At 49.3% G+C, this 22,437-nt stretch overlaps 1 protein-coding gene across 3 annotated transcripts in view; it reads left to right on the forward strand.

Annotated features, from left to right (window-relative positions):
• Positions 1–333: 333 nt before the first annotated feature.
• ADAMTS7 (ADAM metallopeptidase with thrombospondin type 1 motif 7) overlaps positions 334–22,437 on the forward strand; it is a 58,288-nt gene continuing 36,184 nt past the window's right edge. Inside the window, exons 1-15 of one of the 3 annotated variants that reach the window (XM_033166565.1) lie at positions 334–542; positions 2,583–2,971; positions 4,081–4,279; positions 5,848–6,035; positions 7,170–7,253; positions 8,769–8,893; positions 9,924–10,073; positions 10,699–10,842; positions 13,747–13,891; positions 14,906–14,998; positions 16,461–16,606; positions 17,434–17,603; positions 19,178–19,311; positions 20,978–21,098; positions 22,182–22,426. In XM_033166565.1, the coding sequence (XP_033022456.1) occupies positions 476–542; positions 2,583–2,971; positions 4,081–4,279; positions 5,848–6,035; positions 7,170–7,253; positions 8,769–8,893; positions 9,924–10,073; positions 10,699–10,842; positions 13,747–13,891; positions 14,906–14,998; positions 16,461–16,606; positions 17,434–17,603; positions 19,178–19,311; positions 20,978–21,098; positions 22,182–22,426 (2,400 nt within the window). In that variant the 5' untranslated portion in view covers positions 334–475. The remainder of the gene's footprint in view (positions 543–2,582; positions 2,972–4,080; positions 4,280–5,847; positions 6,036–7,169; positions 7,254–8,768; positions 8,894–9,923; positions 10,074–10,698; positions 10,843–13,746; positions 13,892–14,905; positions 14,999–16,460; positions 16,607–17,433; positions 17,604–19,177; positions 19,312–20,977; positions 21,099–22,181; positions 22,427–22,437) is intronic. The other 2 variants (XM_033166563.1, XM_033166564.1) reach the window with 2 other exon arrangements.

Raw genomic sequence — 22,437 nt, forward strand, 5'->3', positions numbered from 1 at the left:
TCAGAAAGGCAAGACCTGGATTTGCACAACTTTAAATCAAGAGCCTTCTTAGTGCTCCCAATAAGCCTGGCGCTTGAATATCAGGAACCTGTCTGGGCATCTTTATTTCTCCTCCCTCTCCACTTTACCTGCACAACATCCCTGCAAGGTGGGTTCCCAGCTGATGGACAGCGACAGGGTCAAGGGGTGACACTCTGGCTGCAGCGGAGCTGCAAGACCGCGCTTCTGCCACGCGGCGGCGCAGTTCCGGCCGGTCTCCAGCAGGCGGCGTCCCAGGGCTGTCCCGCCGGCCAGGCTGCCCGCGTTGGGGGCAGTAGAAGCGGCGGCGGCGGCGAGCGCGTTCGCGTCGTGCAGCTGCTGCCTCCGGCCAGGGCGCGGAGCCGGGAGCCGCGGGCATGGAGGAGCAGGCGGTCGGGCGCCCCCCGCCAGCAGCCTGAGGACGTCCCCTGGCCGCCGCCACCGCCGCCTGCCCAGCATGGCCCTCCCGCTGCTCCTGGTCGCCGCCCTCCTGGCCCGCCGGGGGGGCGGCACCGAGAAGCCAGGTGGGTGCTGCGGAGCGGGGTGGGGAGTCGGACTGTGCCGCCTGCTTTCTCCCTTGGAGGCTTCGCCTGCAGCCCCCAGCTCCTGGCAGGGAATGGTACCTGGTGTATGGGGAGGGATACAAAGCTAAGGTGCTCGGAGCATGCACAGAGTGCCTCACAGGTCGCTCGCGTGTCCATTTTCAAGAAGGGCCGGCGGAGGTAAAGGTGCAGCAGGAGACTGTGCCAAATCGGGGCGGGGGACGGGGGGGGGGACAAGTCGGGGGTCCCGGCTCAAGCTGCAGCTTCTTGCAGCAGCAACAACAAACTTCTATGCATTCCTTTGAAAATATCACTGCCTGCCATCTAGACTTCAGTGGGTTCTTTGGATGTTTGTGGACTGAATCTGGGCAAAAGGCTGCTTGGAGCAGCGCCCCGTCCCCCACCAATTCTATTCTCCTTGGAAATATTTGTGGCAAGATTGTGGCCGTGGGGGGGGTGGGGAGCTGGGAGACTCTCCTCCTCCTCCTGCCATCCGGCAGCCTGTTTTTATTCAAGGGGGGGGGAGTGCTCCTTTGTAGCACCCGCTGGGCCTTCTCCGAAGAACGGAGGGATCTATCACAGCTTTTCTGGAGTCCCAATCAAGAAAGTGGACAGAGAAAAGTTTGTCTCCCCGCCTTCTAACACTAGAGCTCACTGTCACCCAGTGATGCTGAATGTTGGAAGAATCAGGACAGAGAAAAGAAAGGAGTTCTTCACGCAGCGCAGAGTTAAATTGTGTGAAATTCACTCCCACGGGATGCAGTGACTGCCTCCAAGTTGGATGGCTTTCGGCTGGCATCCGTCTCTCGAGAGAGACAATGGAGTGCACTTCCGGGGCCCCCAAAGTCAAACCAATGGCTTTTAAAAGCAACAAAACAGAAGGAAGAGCCTGGTTGTGGGATCAGACCACTGGCCCATCTAGTTCTGACTGCACCCCCTTCTCACAGTGGCCAACCAGATTCCCCAAAGGGAAACCCTGCAATCAACACCTGAGTGCAAGAGCACTCTGCCCACCTGCAATTCCCTGCAGGTGGTATTCAGAGGCATGATCCGGCATCATGGCTAATAGTCATTAAAAAAGGATGAAAGACATTCATGAAAGATAGCGCTTTCAATAATTACTGGCCACAAGGGCCAAAGTATATACTAGCTCAGGCAGCATGATGTTGAACACCAGTGACTGGAAACTGCAGGAGGGGAGAGTGCTGTTGTGCTCAGGTCCCACTTGAGGGCTTTGCCTTGGGGCACCTGGTTGGCCACTGAGAGAACAGGATGCTGGACTAGTTGGGCCCCCTTTGGCCTGACCCAGCAAGCCAGGATCATCTCCCGCTCTTGGCCTCTGGAGGACAGAGCGGAGGAAACTGGAGATTTGTCTACCTGCACTCTCAGGTGCTGTCTGCCAGCCAGAGCTTAGGCGATATAAAGCTTTGGAAAGCACAGATTCCAGCTTCTTGTTGTTGTTTAGTTGTTTAGCTGTGTCTGACTCTTTGATTCCAGCTTAGTAGAACAATAAAACTATAGATCTGGAAGGGTCAGGTGTGCCAACTCCAGGGGCCTCTCAAAATCTTTGGGCAAGGGACCCCAATGTTAAGGGAGCAGAATCTCGAGTCTCCATGAGCCTCGAGTGCCATCACCGGACGAGAAGGTGTGCTGTGCCTTTGGCACCTTGGCGTGACACTGTTGACGAGTCCAGCACATCTTCCTTCAGCTTCATAACCTTGTAGGAAAAAATGCGCCTAGGCATATCCTTGCGGTGACCATAACCCAGGTTTAAGGTGCTACTTGGCTCCTAGCTTTTATATCTCAGTTTCTAACATTGGCCTCACAACTGCCTCATTGGGGCAAGATCTGCTGGGAAGAATTGTGGCGCTCGCTAGGCCTGAGATGGGTTGTTTCTTTGAATAAAGAGTTCACTGACACCTTGTGAGTTATTGCTGACTGGCTTCCGGAGTCCTGGTCTTAAACACCTGGAAGGTGCCTTGTTGCAGCCGCCTTTGAGGGACTGGCCCTTCCTCTTTCCAGATGATCATCCCAAAGTATTTCCTGCAGGGGTTGGATCTGCCGACGCACAAGATCCTGGCTATGACGTCGTTCACCCCGTCAAGGTGGACGAGCGAGGCTTTTTCGTCTCTTACAACCTGTCCCACCGCTCGCTGTACAAAAGGGCCATCTCCTCGAGGAATCGCCCGCTTGCTTTCTACAAGCTGTACCACCGAGGGCAGGAGCTGATGTTCAACCTGAGCCTGAACAGCCACCTCCTGGCTCCTGGCTTCGTCAGTGAGAGACGGTTTGGAGGCATCGCCCACGCCAAGATCCAGGCTTACAACCAGAACTCATGTCATATGATCGGGTCCGTTCAGAACCAGGAACAAGAAAGTGGATTGGCTGCTCTAAGCACCTGTGATGGGCTGGTAAGCATCATGGACTCTTTGCATCTTAATACATAGAACCAATGGATCGTAGAATGGTAGAGTTGCAAGGGACCCAGTGGGTCATCTAGTCCAACCCCCTGCAATAGCCATCTTCAAATATCTCAAGGGCTGTTTTCTCCTACACCGGAGGGCAGGTCTTGAACCAATGGCTTCAAGTTAAAGAAAGGAGATTCCAACTAAACATATGAAAAAAAACCTTCTGACAGTAAGAGCTGTTTGGCAGTGAAACGGTCTCCCTCTGAAGGTTGTGGACTCTACTTCCTTGGAGGTTTATAAGCAGAGGTTGGATGGCCATCTGTCAAGGATGCTTTAGCTGAGATTCCCGCACTGTAGAGGGTTGGATTAGATGAGTCTTGAGGTCCCTTCCAACTCTACAATTCTATGATTCTAATGCCTTCACCAACCTGGTGCCTTCTAGGTGTTTTGGACCACAACTCCCATCAACTCAACATCATTAGCCCCAGCCAGCATGGCTGTGTTCTCATCATTCCCAACATGACTGGGACTGATGGGAGTTGTAGTCCAAGACACCTGGAGGGCACTAGGTTGGGCAAGCCTGGCTTAGAAACTGACCTGGTGGCTTTGATGCATTGTAGAGTTGGAAACTTCCTTAATGGCAATTTTTAAATGCCACTGACCTTCAGTGCAACATCCCTCTTTTGTTATGTTTTTGTACAACATCTGGTTTGGCGATTGTTGTTCGGCACAAGCAAAGGTAATTACCGGTATAAGTCTCGTCTCCTTTTTCAGATTCTTTTTTCTTTTTTAAAAAAAGTAATGTTTTATTCTTAGATATTGTGATTAAAGAAAACAAGAATAGTGCATGCCGTGCCCTGGAAAGCTTTGCAGAATAGATCACATGCAACACACATGGGATTATGAGACCACCGATGTTGGGAGCCTCATTCCACTGACAGTCCAATCCCGAAAGGTTTTATTATAGTCAGGTTTATTTATTTATTATATAACAGGTTCCTGGACTAGATAGGTCATTGGCTTCATCATATGTTCCTACGTTATTTGCAGCCACATCTGCAAACTCTTAAGACTTGGAAATTGATAGTGATGATGACTCTTGTCTTCTCCAGAAAGGAGTCTTCCGGCTGGCTAACGAAGACTTCTTTATCGAGCCACTGCCTGAGAGCAAATCCAGGGAGAAGGCGGCCCATCCCCACAGGATATATAGACGCCACGTCCCAGATTATGAGGCCGAAGAGTTTATTTCAGTCGTGAGCAAGAAGCAAGACAGGAAGCAGTCTGCCGTTGTCAGGATGTGCGGGGTCCAAGGTAACTCTCCCCCCCCCCCTGCTTCACAAATGATTTGTTGACTGAAGGAAGCCTCCTAATGTGTTAGCATTTTCCTCCCCGAGATTACATGCTGACTTTGTTATTCGAAAATTCACATTATATGTCCCCTAGATGTGACATTAACGGCATGAATGCTGCTGACATGAATGTACATGTAAAGGTAAACAGCAATTGTGGGTGAGAAAAGCAGCATCAAATCTGTAGTGGGGGACCTTTTATCCAGAGACATGTTGAATCCATGCTTCTTAATGGAAATTACTGGGGACATGTTTTCAGCTGTGGCTCAGCTAAGCAGACCAGGGCTGGTTTTGACCTTCGGAGCTCTAAATACAGACTTCCCCAACCTGGTACCCTCCAGATGTTTTGGACTACAACGCCCATCAGCCCCAGCCAGCATGGATGAAAAGAGAACTTTAGAAACAATGCGCCTACAAAAAATATATATATATGCAGTTTGTGCTGGCTGGGGCAGGTGGGGGTTGTAGCCCAAAACATCTGGAGGGCACCAGGTTGGGGAAGGCTGTCCAAAATCTTTTGGACACAATTCAGAAGAGCATTTTCTGCATTTTTTGCAGGGGAGTTGTTTCCAAAGTTTGCTTTCCAGCTGCCTAATTGACCGTGACCGCAGTTCAAAGGCTGGGAGAGAGAGCGGGGATTGTGTGCGAGATGGTGCAGCCCTGACTGGGCATTCCCCAAAGGGCAAGGTCGTCTTCATGCCTTGCAGCTCCCAAAAATCTCCATCTATGTTGCCACTGGGGGGAAAAAGCCTCTGGAGCAAATTGGGGGATGTTTTCTGTGGGTTTTGATTGCACTTTGGGCCTCCCACCTTGCCTGGGAGGGTCTGACGTGTAGATTTTACTTCGAGTCGAGACACTGATTAGCCACGGATACTGTTCCCCTATAGTAAACACTTTCCATCTGAAGGCAACCTCTCTTGGGGGTGAGAATTTGCCCCTGTTGCTTTTAGGATTCCCCATGCCATTCAAAACATGATTTCAGAAGCTTTTCTGAACTACAACTCCCATCGCCCCCGCAGTTGGACTATGCTGGCTGCTGGAAGTTGTAGTTCAGTAACATCTGGAGAGCCAAATTTTTCCCAGACTTGGACTACAGCAAAAACTTGCTTGGAGAATCAAAGTTGGGTGGTGGGCATGCATCCTTGTTGCAGAGGAAAGAGGTATGTTGGATCCCATTATTTGAGTGGGAAGATGGGCATAGATCCAGAGGTTGGAAGCCTATTGGACATCAGCTTCCACCAGTCCAAACCAGCATGGTCAATTGGCAGTAATAGGAGTGGAAGCTGAAGAACATCTGGAGAACTTCAGGTTCCCCATCCTTGAGTGACATCAGCCTTCCCAAGCCTGCTGCCCTCAGTGGTCATGAGTGGTGATGGGAGATGGAGTCCAACCAAATCTGTAGGGCACAGATGGACCCATACCCCTGTTGAAGGGACCCAGATGCTTCGAGGCTGACCAGCTTATAGAGCAGTAGCAGCAGAGGGTCCCAGGCATCCTCAGACCTCTCATCTTCTCCTCTCAACCTCCAAGAAAGCCTCGAGACCTCTGAGAAGCAGAGAGAGAAGTGGGAGGAGAAGCGGCGGAGGAAGCGGCGAATCAAGCAGCGATCTGTCAGCAAGGAGAAGTGGGTGGAGACCCTGGTGGTGGCTGACACCAAGATGGTCAAGTATCATGGCAGCGAGAACATTGAGAAGTACGTCCTGACGGTCATGAACATGGTGAGTCCTGCAGGAGTGAGAGAGAGAGAACCGGTATTTGTGCTGGTATTTGTGCACTAGACCAGTGGTTCCCAAACTTATCCAGGCCAACTTCCCTTTGGTCCCATAAACTCATCCCCAATGCCCGCTACCCCTAAAAAGTATTATTCAGAATAGTGGTTTGCACAACCCACTAAAGAAGATAGTAATAAGTCTAGAGCGAGAGACTAGGGTGATCTCCGCTGTTGTGAGACTTTTGTGGGTGAGCTGAGGGTTTGTTGGAACCCAGAGGCTGAGAGGGAGGCTGTGTCAGAAGAAAAATGAATTGATACTGATTTCTATATATTAGTAACATTTGTATTAATGTAATATTTTTATATGTACAGTCGTACCTATCAAACACCTTGGCTCCTGAACAAATCCGCTCCCGAACAATCGAAACCCAGAAGTGAGTGTTCTGGTTTTCGAACATTCTTTTGGAAGCCGAATGTCCAGTGAGGCTTCTGCAGCTTCCGATTGACTGCAGGACCTTCCTGCAGCCGATCAGAAGCCGCGCTTTGGTTTCCGAACATTTTGGAAGTCGAACGGACTTCCGGAACGGATTCTGTTCGACTTCCAAGGTACGACTGTAACTTTGTGTGAATTTTTTTATCACTTCTTAGCTCTAAACCAGAAGAAAAGGCAATCTGTGTAAAATCCTATTGCTGTTTATTCCAATTCAGCGCCAAACTGCTGCTTTCCCTGGAGGAAAGCAGTGGGGCAGACAGAAGCATGGGTGAGCACCATGTTGGGTCCATCAGCTTTAATGGGTCTGCTCTGAGCAAGACTAGCATTGAACACCAGCCTTGATCTTCTGAGGACCAAGTGTAGCATGGTGGTTAGAATTCCAGACTAAGACCTGAGAGACCAGGGTTCAAATCCCCACTTGGCTATGAAGCTAACTGGGTGACCTTCGGCTGGTCACTGCCTTTCTCAGTCCGACCTACCTCACAGGGATTTGAAGGAGGAGGTGGAGAAGCATGTACTGCTTGGAGAAAAAGGTGGGATATAAATGCAGTGAATGAGTGCGAGTTACAAAGGGAGTGTGGTGATAGCAGGGTCTTCCCACCCTCCACCCCCTTAGCCTACATCAGCTCTGTTTCTCCTTTGGCGCAGGTGGCCGGAATGTTCCACGATGCCAGCATTGGGAACCCTATCCATGTTTCCATTGTGCGCCTTATCTTCCTGGAAGAAGAAGAGGTACAAAGAGGCTTTTAATACTGCTGTGCTGTTTTCATTATCCGTATTTTAATAGATTCAGGTTTTTTTTAATTAGAGTTTAATTACTTTTTAACAATTGCATTCTATATGCTTTTAGCTTTTTGCATTTTATCTGCGTCATTTTTTATTTGTGTAAGCTGCCTTGAGTTCTGGTCTGGGGAAAAGGTGGTATATAAAGAAATATAATAATAACAGAAGCATTTAGCCGTGAATCCTACATTGCAGGGGGTAGGACTAGATGACCATTTGGGTCCCTCCTGCCTCTACAATTCTATGATTCTGAGGTTAGCTAGCACACCTTCTGTTCCTGCCAGCACCTCACAGGATGTAGGAGCAACTTTTCTGCAATTAGGTTGAATGGGCCTCTGGGAATTTAGGTGCCTCTCTGCACAACCCGCAGACCACATAGCAATTTCTCCCTGAAGCAATTCAGGCTTCCCCCTGTCAGCCTAGCGCTGCCTCTGTGAAAGGCAGGAAGTGTTTCTGGAAAGGTTGTCCAAGGCGGTGGTTTGGAGCAGTGAGGGTCCTTCATGCACGAGTCTTCTAATTTGCCCATGGGTGTGTGCATTTCTGTGCAGATTAGGCTGCTAGGGTGTGTGGGGAGGAGATGTTGTGTGCTTGTATGCATGCAGTTACTGGGGAAGGGGAATCTTCAAAGCAGGGCTGGACCAACGGCAAGAGATGTTGCTCAGGGCAATGACACCAACAGGCACATCAGTGATGCGATGCACGAGGCCCAGGATCTCTTGAAATGCTGGCCGGGGCCGCTGGAAGTTTTAGTCTAAAATGTCTGGAGAGTGCAGCAGCTTGGCAAAGGCCGGTTTAGTATCCGACCCTATTAGGAGCTTTGTAAATAATAAGGTAGAAGACACAGAGTAATGGGAATGCCGCCAAAATGTGTCTTGATGGAATGCTAAACAGGAATACAGCGCAAAGCATAGAATCATAGAATTGAAGAGCTGAAAGGGACCTCAAGGGTCATCTAGTCCAACCCCCTGCAGTGCAGGAGTCACAGCTAAAGGATCCCTGACAGATGGCCAGCCAACCTCTGCTTAAACCCCCCCCCCCCCCCCCCGACGGAGAGCTCACCACTTTCCAAGGGAGTCTGTTCCACTTTTGCTAATGGAATTTTTATACTAAGATTTAGTCAGAATCTCCTTTCTTGTCGTTTGAATCCATTGGTTCCAGTCTTCCCCTCTGGAGCAGCAGAACTTGCTCCATCTTCCATGTGACAAGCAGCCCTTCAGATATTGGAAGATGGCTATCGTACCTCCTCTCAATTTCTTCTTCTCCAGACTAAACATACCCATCTCCCTCAACTGTTCCTCATAAGGCTTGACTTCCAGACCCTTGACCATCCTGATTATCCTCTTCTGCACACCTTCCAGCTGGTCAACATCCTTCTTAAATAGTGATGCCCAGAACTGGACACAGGTGGGGTTGGACCAAAGCAATGTTTGCTAACCGAGAGGGGCCTCATCTCTGTTTCTGTAGGACGACCTGAAAATCACTCACCATGCAGACAACACCTTGAGAAGTTTCTGCAAGTGGCAGAAGGCTATCAATGTGAAGGGGGACGACCATCCGCTGCACCACGACGTGGCTGTCCTGCTCACAAGGTATAGCTCTGCTCAGGCTCTGCATTGGCGCTACCACGCATTTCTTTGAAGGCATTTATAAACCGCCTAACCTTTTTTTAGATCTCTAAGCAGTAAATCCATGCGCTACGAAGGAGGGCATCCCATGTGGTTCCCCACTGATGTCGTAGGTTTCCACACCCCTTCGGTCCCAGCTGGCAGAGCCAGCGATTGGGGTGGTAAAGAGAGCTGGAGGCATCATGCAACATGGAGCCTGTGTGGTGCAATGGGTCAGTGCATCTGGCTGTTAACTAGAAGGTTGGCGGTTCAAGCCCACCCAGGGACAGCTGTGGGCAGGATTCCTGCATTGTAGGGGGTTGGAGTAGATGACCCTTGGGGTGCCTTCCAACTCCACAATTCTATGAACATCTGGAGGGCACCAGGTTTGTTTGTTTGTTTTATTTCTTACATATATATAGCATCTTTTTCTTGCAAGGAGCTCAAGGCGGTGTACACGGTTCTCCTGCTCCTCCCCAATAATTTTATTGGTTTTCATGTACATTAGAACCTCGGCTTACGTTACCCTCGGGTAATGTAAACTTTTATTGCACTGTGCACGTGCGCAGAAGGGGCACCTCCGGTTGCGGAGACCTCGGGATCTGACCGGAGCTCCGGAACGGATCCCGTCCGCAAGCAGAAGTACCACTGTAAATACAAAAACAACATACAGTGTAGCTACAGTGACTATGCGGTACACAGTACACAAGCGGTGTGTTAAATTTTTTCATTGTCAATTCAAGTATCCTCCCACAACAACCCTTAAGCTGAGGGGGAGGGATTGAACCAAGGTCACCCGGTGAGCTTCCTGGTCAAGTGGGGATTCGAACTTTGAACTCCCAGGTCCGACAATCTAACAGCTACATTACACTGGCTGTTATCTACTCAGATTGGAATGAATATGCAATTAACAGCAGATGTGATAGAACCTCTGCACAACCCTTTATGCAAAGACGTCAGGCTGATTGATGCCTCTTTTCCCCCATGTTTGTGTTTTCTGCCTGCCTGGGGAAAGGAAAGACCTCTGTGCCGCCATGAACCGTCCCTGTGAGACTCTCGGCCTGTCTCACGTCTCCGGCATGTGCCAGCCTCACAGGAGCTGCAACATCAACGAGGACACGGGGCTCCCTTTGGCCTTCACTGTGGCTCACGAACTCGGACACAGGTACTGAGGGGGCAGCGCTCGTTGGTCACACAACGCATAGCTAAACTGTGGAACTCCTTCCCACAAGAGGCAGTGGTGGCCACCAATCTAGATGCTTTAAAAAAAGGGTTAGACAAATTGGCGGAGGAGAGGACTATTGATGGCTACTAGCCATGTTGCCCATGCTCTGTCTCCACAGTTGGAGGCAGCAATGCTTTTGAATGCCAGTTGCTGGAAAACACAGGAGGGGAGAAGGCTCTTGTGCTCACATCCTGCTTGGGGGCTTGAGCTGGGGCTGATGGGAGTTGTAGTCCAAAACATCTGGAGGTCACCAGGTCAGGGAATGCTGCATTTAGAGCCTACTACCTCCCGCTTCCCCCAGACAGCATGGCCTCAGTGTCACATGACCCTGCTGGCTGGGGCTGATGGGAATTGTAGTCTCAAGCCCTCTGGAGAGCACTAGGTTGGCCAAGGCTGATGCAGACCATCCCTCAAAGGCTCGGGGAGGGAAGACTCCCGCCCCGGGGTGTGTGGATGTGCATTTGGCTTCCTTCCCGGATCTTGGGGTGCCCCCTTGAAGCTCCTTTGCGGTCGTGTCTCTGGGCGCATGGCTCACCTCCCCCTTTGCGGGGCTGTGCTCTTACAGTTTTGGGATTCAGCATGACGGAAGCGGCAATGACTGTGAGCCAGTTGGGAAAAGACCTTTCATCATGTCTCCACAGCTCCTGTACGACACCTCGCCACTCACCTGGTCCCACTGCAGCAGGGAGTACATCACCCGCTTCCTCGAGTAAGTCTGGGGGCCTTTACCATTGGCGTAGCTCTCGATAGCTGTGGCCGTGATGCAGGGGTCGTCATTCACTGTGTGTGTTGGAGGGGTGGGGCGAGGCATTGCGTCATTTGGGTCAATGAAAGAACTTAATCCCCAAATACCTGAAAGATTGTCTCCTTCCCTACAGACCCTCTTGGGTGCTGACATCAGCCAAGAGGGCTCCTGCAGTCAATGGCCCCTTTAGGCTTTTGAACTTTTTTTTTTGACATGGTGGTTTTTGAATTATGAGCCATAGAATCATAGAATTGTAGAGTTGGAACAGACCACGAGGGTCCTCTAGTCCAACTCCCTGCAACGCAGAACTCTTTTGCCTAACGTGGGGCTTGAACCCACAGCTCTGAGACTAAGAGTCTCATGATCTACCGACTGAGTCACAAGCCGTGGACTTCTGCAGGAACGGCACACTGCAAATGATAGTCACACCCGTGCCCACTCACATCCATGCCGCTTCTAAGATTATGCAATAATCCCATAAATATACAATAATAATAATTAAAGATGCATTGCGATGACCAGGGCAGGTCTGCGTGCGTCGCCTTTCAGGTAGTTCTGCTCAGTGCTATGTTTCTAGAAAAAGAGGTGTTGGAACGCACCATGAACACCTCCCTTGTTCTCTTACAATGGCAATGGTGCCCATTTCAGAGGTGCTGGAACTGAGTTCTGGTGAGTCCTGGCAGGGGGGGAAGCCTTGGATCTACTATTTTCTGTGCACGTACATGGGGAAATTATTTGGGGTGCTCCAAGATCTTCTTTCAGAGTGACGTCACTTGTGTTTTCATTGAAGTGTACGTAAGAGAACTTGCACCCCGCTCTCTTGAAACGGAAGACCCACTTATCTTTTCTTGGTTCTCAGTGCTTAGCTTTGAAGCACAAAGTTGCTGAAAAGTTTCCTTTTCATGCTGATGAGGCAGTTCTAAGATGCTTGAAACAGGAATCCCACTGCAGAAATTTGCCCCCCACCCTGATGCCATACCCTCCAACATTTATCTGATGAAAATAGGGACATCCTATTCATCTTCATCATCAACAACAACAGTATTTTTTACTATTTATACCCTACCCATCGGACTGGGTTGCCCCAGCCACTCTGGGTGGCTTCCAACATATATAAAAACATAATAAAACAGTTAAACATATTTAAAAAAACAACCCTTCCCTATACAGAGCTGCCTTCAGGTGTCTTCTAAAGTTTGAATAGTTACTTATCTCTTGGACTCGGGGGTCGTATAACACTACATCACTGGATGGCCGTATGTGGGTCGACACTCAGATTCGAACAGTGTGTGGGTTACATGAATGAGAGATAAACAGTTAAAGCCTTGATCAAGGAGGGGTTTGGCTCTGCCTTGGCCCTGTGCTTCTAGTGTGGACTCCAGCCCCATCCCAGATGAGATTGGTCCTCTTGGAAAGGTGGTGCCAAATTCTTTCCTCCGGCATTGTTTATTTTTAACGCCTCCTTGCTGCCAATTCCGCTGCCTCCCCCCAGGGCACTTAAGCCAAGCGCCTGGGGATTGGGGGTCTGTCTGTCAGCTCCTGCTTGGCCCAGCTGCTCATGCCCGTTTTTGGCTCTTGTAGAAAGGAACCACAGAGGTTGTGAGGGCAGCAGCTGCAGTCCAGCTGCCTGTCGGCCTTTTGCTTGCTATTTCTTGTGACAGAGCAAGCAACGAGCACCTTAGCCCAGATTTCAGGCCCGTGGCTCCAAGGCAGGGAATGAGCCTAGCCATTCAGGCCTTGCATTGGGCTCACATGGGAATGATGTGCAACCCTGCCTGAATCCTTGAGGTCTGCTTGCAGAGGCCATTGCATCAGATAAGAGGTTCTGGGACTCAAGCCAGGCTGGAAATTCAGGTGGCTTTGATGGCGTGTAGTACCTTCCATCAGCTTCAGCTGGTGGCCCAGCTCTGCCCCTATCTAGACAGGGATAGCCTAACTTCTGTCATCTGTGTCCTGGTAACCTAGGTTAGATTACTGCAACATGTTATATGTGTGGCTGCCTCTGAAGACCGTTGGGAAACTTTAGCTGGTGCAGAATTTGTTGGCCTGGTTGCCAGTGCTGTCAAGTATCCTGTTTTCCCCGGGATTCTCCCTTATTTCAAGCAGTTTCCCGCTGCTCTCCCTTATTTTTTATTTCCCTTAAATTTCCCGTTTTCAATGGAAGCAGCTCCTCCCCTGCTGGCCAGGGACTGGGTGGGAAGACCTCGCCTACTTGGAGAGAAAAGCCTCAGCCCTTAAAGCAAGTGGGAGCCGTTTCCCGTGCTTACAGGGGGGTGTATTCCTCCCCCTGCATCAGCCCCTATCCGTTGCCGCCGAGCCCCTCAGCCGGCCAATAGGGTTAGCTGGCGGGCGGAGCCTGGCTGCCTTTGAGCAGCTGCTGCTTCCTGTCCTGTTTTGATGGGATCAGACAAGAAGACAATGGGGCTCCATTGCGCGGAGCACATGGCTGCCCTCCTCTTTGCTGGCTGCCCTCCTCTTTGCTCCGCTCCGAGCCCGAGCCCGCTTGGAGTTTACATTGCTGCTCCGCCCACTTTTTGCTTCTGGCTCCGCCCACCACTGATATGTGACTGTCCCCGGGATAGGTGAGACTGCTGATCCCTTATTTTCAAATCCGAAACATGACAGCTATGCAGTGGTTGCTCACTTGGGCAAGACAGTTTGAGCATATTACACCGATCCTGGCCCAACAACACTCCCTGCCAATTTGTTTCCAGGCCCAACTCAAAGTGCTGGTATTGACCTATAAAGCCTTTGTTACATATCTTTAGGTACTAGGTGAAAACATTCCCCCTTCTCCCGGGCCTTTGGCTAATTCAGCAACCCATGGCTTTGTGTTCACCCCTTTCATTTGGGTCTTTCTCTCCACAGCCGGGGCTGGGGGCTCTGCCTGGATGACTCCCCGGCCAAAGATGTGATCGACTTCCCCTCCATCCCTCCGGGAGTCCTCTACGATGTCAGCCATCAGTGCCGGCTCCAGTATGGTGCCTACTCCACCTACTGTGAAGATATGGATGTAAGGAGGGGCTGGAGCCTTGGGGGCTCCCCAGTTATTTTGGATGCAGCAGCAGCAGCAGCAGCAGCAGCATTGAATTCTAAACTGGGTATCCAGGTGGGGTGGGGGCTAATCTCGTCCGAGAAACCCCCTCCAGAAGGAAACTTCGGTGGAGAGGGGGCCAGTTCAGCCAAGATTTGGGTATGCAGCTCCTGTGTTTTCACCCCAGGTAGAGCCAGTACTGTGACCATAGAATCACACAACTGTAAAGATGGAAGGCACCCCCAAGGGTCATCCAGTCCTATCCTCTGCAGTGCAGGAATCTGAGCTAAAGAATCCTTGGCAGATGGCTATCCAAATTCTGTATAAAAACTGCCAATGAAGGAGAGCTCACCACTTTCCAAGGTCACCCAGTGAGCGCCATAGCCTAGTGGGGGATTCAAATCCTGGCCTCCCAGGTCTCAGTCTGGCACTCTAACCACTACACCACACTACCATTTCCTCCATTCCTCTTCCCCCACTTTCTGCTGTAGGCTTACCTTTCCCTTGCTAGTCTCCCACAACATGAACGTTTAGGCCAACCTTCCCTAACCTTGCACCCTCCAGATGTTTTGGACTACAGTTCCCATCGGTCTGGGGCTGATGGAAGTTGTAGTCCAAAACATCTAGAGGGCACCCGATTGGGAAAGGCTGACTTAGATTGTAAGGAGCGGGGGGGGGGGGGTCTGTCCATTTTCGCTTGTCTTTACTTTATCAAGCACCACCTATACATTGAAGGTGCTATGTAAAGAATGCCAATTTCAGTGCCTTTCTTAGTGTGCTCTTTCTGAATTGGTCTCAGCCTCTTTGGTTCACACAAGACTGTCAGAAAGAATCCAGAGTGTTGGGGGCCGCATTGCCAGGGAACCTGCACTGTCTGGATTTGGAGATGAGAAAGTGGGAGCTTCTCTTACGTAGGGCAGTGTGGGGCTCATTCCACCCATAAGGAGAGAACACTCCTCACCTCTTTTTTCCCCCCGGCTTCTCATCTTACAGAGCGTCTGCAGCACGCTATGGTGCTCCGTGGGGAACACGTGTCACTCCAAGCTGGACGCAGCGGTCGATGGCACCAAATGCGACGAGGGCAAGGTAATTCCCCTGCAAACGCATGTTCTTTAGTGGTTAGAACTCTGGACTAGGAGCTGGGTTCAAATCCTCACTCAGCCATGAAGCTCACTGGGTGGTGACCACAGGCTACCTCTGTTATTGCAACTTAAGGAGATTTTACTTTCCTCCATGCTTTCCAGGCATGGTCCATGCTACTTTAAAGCTCTGTGTCCAAGTGCCTCGCCAAGAGCCATTTGTTGCGCTTCAGCTTTAAAGGGCAGCTTTTCACTAGGAAAATGCCAGGGCTGGGGAAAATGGAGCACTCAGACATGTGCAGAGCTGTGCCTGAAAAGTGCAGGGCAAAAGGTGTGTGTGAATAAGCCCTCGGTGCAGACAATACTGAGCTAGATAGATGAGTGGTCAGACCTCGTTTAAGGGAGCTTTTTGTGTTCCCACTGCCAGATTTGGCTTCTACTTGACTCTATAAAATGCACTCTTTGCTCAGTATATACAGACAGCCACTCTTTCCTTTCCTTCTGCTGCAGAGGAAGTGTGTTCCAATTAGAGCTGGAGATGCAACCAAAATTACTCTTGGTTTTATTGTTTTTATTTTTTTTTTAAAGGAGAGCATCTCAAGTTTCTTCTTCTTCCCGCTGGCCTTGGGTGCAACCTGAGATGTTCACACACCAGCCACAGGCTGCCTTCATTAAATCTGCCAGGGCCCTCTCCCAATTCTGCCTTGAAACTATCCCAAACTGCAGGCTGAGAGGTTGCTTTTACAAAATCCACAAAATCCTTTTCTCCGCAACCCCCTCTCCTCCTCCTCCTCCTCTTCTTCTTCTTCTTCTTCTTCTTCTTCTTCTTCTTCTTCTTCTTAAAAAAGCTTCCAGCCTGATGAAGAGTTTTGCAAACTAGAGAGCTCACTCACTGCTCTACAACCTTTCATTTGGACATAATGTTTATTACATCTATTTTATTAATTCGGTTTATGAGTCACCTCGTAAAAAGTGCTCTCTAGGCTACGATAATGGTTTTATTCTACTATTAGCTTCTAGGTTCGGATCATGCCATTTGTTCTGGCCGTGAGGCTTTTAGGACATAATTTCCCCTCTTTTAAAGCTGTCACGAGTTAAAGAGAATTTGTAAGTCATGCTCTGCTGGTTTGCGGATAAAACGTTGTACTTAGTTAGGAAGAGCATTCGAGGGGAAATGATCAAACTGCCTGCTTCAGGCTTGCATTTTCAGATATTGCCTGTGGGCTTTCTAAAATAACTCCCCAAACATGAAGCCCAGAATCTTTCTCATATGTATATATACATACACACACACGCACACACACACGTCTATTTATACGATTGCTAAGGTATTGCAATTCTGCTACAGTTGTTAGAGTTTGGAGATGTAGTCCAAAACATCTGGATGGTGCCAGGTTGGAAGAAGGCTTTGCCTGGATGTGCAGGCCAGCCTCATCTGATGTGCTCCTCCTCCTTCCCTTCCTCCACAGTGGTGCTTCAATGGGGAATGTGTCCACATGGGATACCGCCCCGAGTCCATCAACGGAGGCTGGGCGGCCTGGAGTTCCTGGGCGGCCTGTTCTCGGACCTGCGGGGCAGGCGTGCAGAACGCCGAGAGGCAGTGCAACAGCCCCACGTAAGTGACCGACCGTTCTGCTTGCAGTGGGTGGCGAGCGAGGGGGGCGTATGAGAACACGAGAAGAGCATCGGCCAGTGGCTCTTCTAGTCCAGCATCCTGTCCGTGAATTTGTCTAATGCTCTTTGAATGCCATCCAAGTTGGTGGCCATCACTGCCTCATGTGGGAAGGAGTTCCATAGGTTAACTGTGCACCATGGGTGTAGCCAGGATTTATGTTGCCCGGGCTGGCGGGGTGGGGTGGGGGGATAGGACACCCACCTGTCCTCATTCTCTGTCTGTCTCTGTCTAGCTGATTTGGAATGAAATGTCCCAACAACTGTTGTTTTAAATTACTTTCTTTTGAGCCCAAGTGCTCAGAAAAAAACTGTCGAAATCTTCAGTCATTTGAAAAATAGGAAGTTTAATTAAAAAAATTAACATCAGGATGTACCATTCATGTGCCACAACATCATCCAAAGGACCTCAGCGAGCATTTCAGTTTCAAATATTCTGATTATTTCTACTATCAGTTAAGCATTTTTATTTATTTACTTGATGGGGGGGGGAGTCTGCCTCCCTTGCCCCCTGACTGTGCTCTGCGTGAAGGACTTTTCTTTTATCTGGCCTGAGTTCTAGCATAATGAGAGAAGGAGAAATGCGCTTCCCTGTCTCCCGGGCAGATGGGCATCCAGTGATGGCCATCCATCTGCTTAAGAACCTCCAATGAAGGAGAGCCCCCCCCCCCCCCACTTTCCAAGGTATTATGTTCCGCCGTCAAACAGCTGTTATGGTGAGAAAGTTCTTCCTAATGTGGGTGTGCTTCGGTCTTTCTGTCCCAACCTCAGGCCAAAGTACGGTGGGAAGTATTGCCTGGGGGAGAGGAAGCGCTTCAGGGTTTGCAACACCAAGTCCTGCCCCTCCGACGGACCCTCTTTCCGCCAACTTCAATGCAGCCGCTTCAACAGCAGAGCCTACAAGGGGAAGCTGTACAAATGGACCCCACTCCCTAATAACAGTGAGTTTACCTCTCTCTCTCTCCAGCAAAACAGCAAAGATGTATTTATGCATATATGCATGTATTAGTATTCCACCTTTCCTCCAATATGTGGAATACATGGTTTTCTGCATTTTACTCGCACAACAACCCTGGCAGGTAGACTAGGCTGAGGGAGGTAGCAACTGGCCCAAGGCCACCTGTTAGATTCATGGCAGATATGAATCCTGGTCTCCTAGGCCCCAGTCCAGGACTCGGACCACTGCTGAATTTATACGATTACTCCTGCCGTTATTTAAATCATTTATTTGTTTACTTATTCGCTGCATTTCTATTCCACATTTCCTCCAAGGAGCTCAAGGTGGCCTATACAGTTGTCCCCCCCCCCTTCAATCCCCACAGCAATTCTGTGAGGTAGGTTAGGCAGAGCGGAAGTTGCCAGCCCAAGGTGAGCTTCCTAGAAGCGAGGGGATTTGAACCATGGTCTCCCAATTCCTGTTTCAACACTCTAACCACTGCACAACACTGCTGTTCCTCCAGGCAGTAGCAGAGCAGTTCAAACACACACACAAATTAATCTATTTCTAACCTCAGTAAGATTATATTCATGGTTTTGTGTATAGGGGGGGGCGGTGTAGGATCACTATCAGGCTAGGACCTGAGAGACTCGGGTTCAAATCCCCACTCGGACAAGAAATTGACTGGGTGACCTTAAGCCAGTCACTGCCTCTCAGCCTAACCTACCTCACAGGGTTGTTGTGGGGATTAAATAAGGAGGGAGAGAACCATGGGTGCAACCTTGATCTCCTTAGAGAGCCAATGTGGTGTAGTGGTTAAGAGCAGTAGACTCGTAATCTGGGGAACCGGGTTCGTGTCTCCGCTCCTCCACATGCAGCTGCTGGGTGACCTTGGGCTAGTCACACTTCTCTGAAGTCTCTCAGCCCCACTCACCTCACAGAGTGTTTGTTGTGGGGGAGGAAGGGAAAGGAGAATGTTAGCCGCTTTGAGACTCCTTCGGGTAGTGATAAAGCAGGATATCAAATCCAAACTCTTCTTCTTCTTCTTCTTCTTCTTCTTAGAGGAAAAAAGTGGGATATGGAATGTAATACCGGTAAATAAAAATCCATACTGTAGCTATGCACACACAGGCACCAAGCTAAAAACTTAAGCAGTCAGCAAATGCTTGTGAGGACAAGAAAGTCTCAAGGAGGTGCCAAGATCTCATCAGAGTCAGCTCAGATAAATGTATGCTTATGTATAGAACTATTATTTATATATGACCCTTTTGTAAGATATCAGGGCAATGTACAGCAATATTAAAATATTTTAAAATGAGAAGCAGTACAAGACATTCACTAAGCTGACTAGCTAATCAATGGCCCTTTTAAACAGCTGCACAAGCTGGTCAATATAAAAAAAAACCCCTTCAAAATCAAAAGTGAGGGTGCCCGCTACATCTCTGCATGGGACCAGCAATGTGTAAGGTGTATTGAATACCTAATGCTGGCAAGCTGTTGCTTGGCCACACAGCTTGAGGAGAGGAGAGGAGAGGAGAAGCAGTCAAGCGTCTGGACTTTTCTCTCTGATATCCGCAGTTAACCCTTGCGAACTTCACTGTCGCCCGGAGAACGAGTACTTTGCAGAAAAGCTCCGCGACGCTGTCATTGACGGGACCCCGTGTCACGAAGGAAACTCGAGCCGAGACATTTGCATTAATGGGATCTGTAAGGTAGGCAGAGGTTTGGGGAAGTGTGACTCCCTGAATGGAGGAGAGAGAGTGTGTAGAGACTAGCCCTCACCTTGTAAGAAGATCCCTGCATGTAGTAATCTATCGTATTGAAGTGTGCTGTGCTAACAGTCTACACGCAGGGCATGGTGAGTCAGGTGAGAGAGCCTTCAGAGACACAGCCCTGCAATCCAAGGTGGTGGCGCAATCCAGTGAGATAGGAAAGCTAGGAGCTAAATGACACCTTAAACTTAGGTTATGGGTGCAACAACGGAATGTCTAGGCGCGCCTTTTTTATAACAAGAATGCAAAGCTGAAAATGAATGAATTGCAGCTAAAATATGATGTTCATTTTTCTTTTCTTTTTTTATAAGAATTTATTGGATTTTAACCATAAAAACATACAAAATACAAAAACTACATATACAACAACAACAAAAACAATACAAAAATACAAAAAGAAAAACACTTATCCATCCTTATCCTCTTTATAATCATTGTTCTGGGACTTCCTCACGTCCTCTCTTCTGGGTTCATTTCTAATCTTCTTTGGTAACTTTGTAACATTGTAAAATCTTCTATCTCACAACTAATCTTAATCTCACCAATCCTAATCATCATGTACTTAAAATCTTATATCTAACTAATAAACATTACACATTGTGTTCATTTTTCACATGGTCTAGTCCTTCTCCTGCCCAACCCCGTAATATTCTTATGAGGATCTCTTCTGCAGTCTTCAGAGAGGAGCTGGAAATGGGGAGGCAGAAAAAGTCCTCCTTTCTTACCACTCTGCAGTTTTAATCTGAAATCTTAGGCGCAATACTGCACCCAGAGCTCAGAAACGGCTTGCCCTAATGAAATTCCCCGTCGCAAAATGCACCTAGAACAATGGGAGTTTCGAACACTGGTGCAATCTAGAACCCAGCCACTTTACATTCTGTATTGTGGCCAAAACTGCCCGGGTAGGCAGGATCCCTGTGTGTGGAAAGAGACCATGGAAACAGTAAGCGTGGAATTTCTTGCAAACCCTGATGATGCCTAAGGTTTCCGGAGGAAAGGAACAAATCTAGAGTCCCCCTGCCAAACCTAGCCTGGCGACTTCTCTCCCTGATAAAGGAAGGTCCCCCTGGAGAGTTTTAAAATAGCCTGTCGCTGACTCCAGTGGATTAAGCGATCAGAGAGGCTGGTGCGCCCGAGAAGGATTCACAACCCTCCAAGTGATGACAGGTGAACGGGGATGTGGAACAATCCATACTTTGCCTCTTCCGGCTTCTCAGAGAGGATCAGGAAGTGACAAAAGTGGGGGTGGGGAGGGTCTCCCCGTGAGTTGGGGCAGTGCATGAGCCTCGTCTAAAGTGGCTGCTGGCTTGTCTTTCCTCCTCCCTGCAGCCTATTAGAATTTATGTATTTACTTATGATCTCTTTACACATGTATATCCTGCACATTGCAATTCCAGTGGCTGTGTAATAAATGCATGTGCCCTTGAGCTTCTGGCCTGGACTTCCAGAGAGCAAGCCTGGATTTGTGCCTCGGAAGTCAGCCAGTGTGAAGATCCAATCGACCCCACCCAAGCACCCCCTAGGTTTTTGGACTACAGCTCCCATCAGTTGCCCTGGAGGTGCCGGGGGCATGGCTAACCCATCGCCCTTCCCTGATGCCTTTCAGAACGTCGGTTGTGACTATGAGATTGACTCCTACGCTGTGGAGGATCGATGCGGCGTGTGCCGCGGGGATGGTTCAACCTGCGAGACCGTCAAGAAGACTTTTGAGGAGAGTGATGGGCTGGGTGAGGACATTTCTGCCAAATTTGGGGGCCCGGTTGGGAATAAGGTGGGATGTCAGAGGATAGAAATGGAAATGGGGCCAACTGCAATGAATGAACATGGATCAGAACATAAATGGATGCCTACTGAAGTATAGGTTGGTTCCTACAAGGCAATACACATTAATAACAGCAATAACCTTTATTGAACTAACAGAACTGGACAACAGGGGCAAAGCAATGGCTTATATACATTTCTGAAGGCCTGGGCCACTCCCATTCCCAACGCGATTGGCTGTCAAAACTTCCAAGCTGCGAATCATGACTCAGAGTTTAAGGGCCAATGGCAGAGGCCCAAATCCTGAAATGTTCTGTGATTGGATATCATGTATCGAATCAGAACACAGGGGCTCAGAATCCTTAGTCCAGACTGAAGCTCAGGCAAACACAGACCACTGAATACATAACACCTACCAACATCACTGGTGGAGGGGTGTTGGTGGGGAGGGTTGAATGGGGCCTTTCTTGGACCCAGCTTGCTCATTTCCCTCCTCAGTCCCCACCCATCTTTGAGAAGTTCCAGATAACTTGGCAATTGTGGAATTAGATGCACTGTAACAAGGATATAAAGGTGCACTTGATGGAAGCTAGAGGTACAAATAATATGGATTGGGGCAGTGGGGGAGCTTTGAAATGCAACATTGCAAAATGTTTTGTGCAGGAGGCTAGACCTCACAGAGGTCCCTTGCTTCTTTGAGGTTTTTCCATACCCCACCAATGAGTGTTGTGTTCACATCACCTGCTTTCCTATGGCAAATGTTAGAGGATTTCCTCTGTCCCATTCATGTGCTCTGTTCAGAAACATTCCTCCTTTTTCCCCTCTACCAAAAAAATATTCCTTGGTAAAGTCATGTGCTGGGTCTCCCAGTGGCCATTTCCTTTGACAGTAGAATGACAGGCATTCTAGGAAAGGGTGTGGACATTCAAGAAGGGACTGCTCTGGTGACATTCAGAAAAGGGGACTTTGACTCCATTTACAGAAAGGATTACCGGTACGTTTTGTCCTGTTAACCTGCAACTGATGAAGAGTTTGATCCCCCTGAACAGGCTACGTTGATGTTGGGCTCATCCCAGCTGGTGCACGAGAGATCCAAATCGAGGAGGTGGCGGAAGCAGAGAATTTCCTGGCCTTGAGAAGCGAAGATCCAGAGAAGTACTTCCTGAATGGCGGCTGGACCATCCAATGGAATGGCGATTACAAGGTGGCCGGGACCACCTTCACCTACGAGAGAACTGGGAACTGGGAGAACCTCACATCTCCAGGCCCCACGGAAGAGCCAGTATGGATTCAGGTACTTGCAGA

Source organism: Lacerta agilis, chromosome 13 (genome assembly GCF_009819535.1).
Source record: "Lacerta agilis isolate rLacAgi1 chromosome 13, rLacAgi1.pri, whole genome shotgun sequence".
Classification (NCBI taxonomy): Eukaryota; Metazoa; Chordata; class Lepidosauria; order Squamata; family Lacertidae; genus Lacerta; species Lacerta agilis.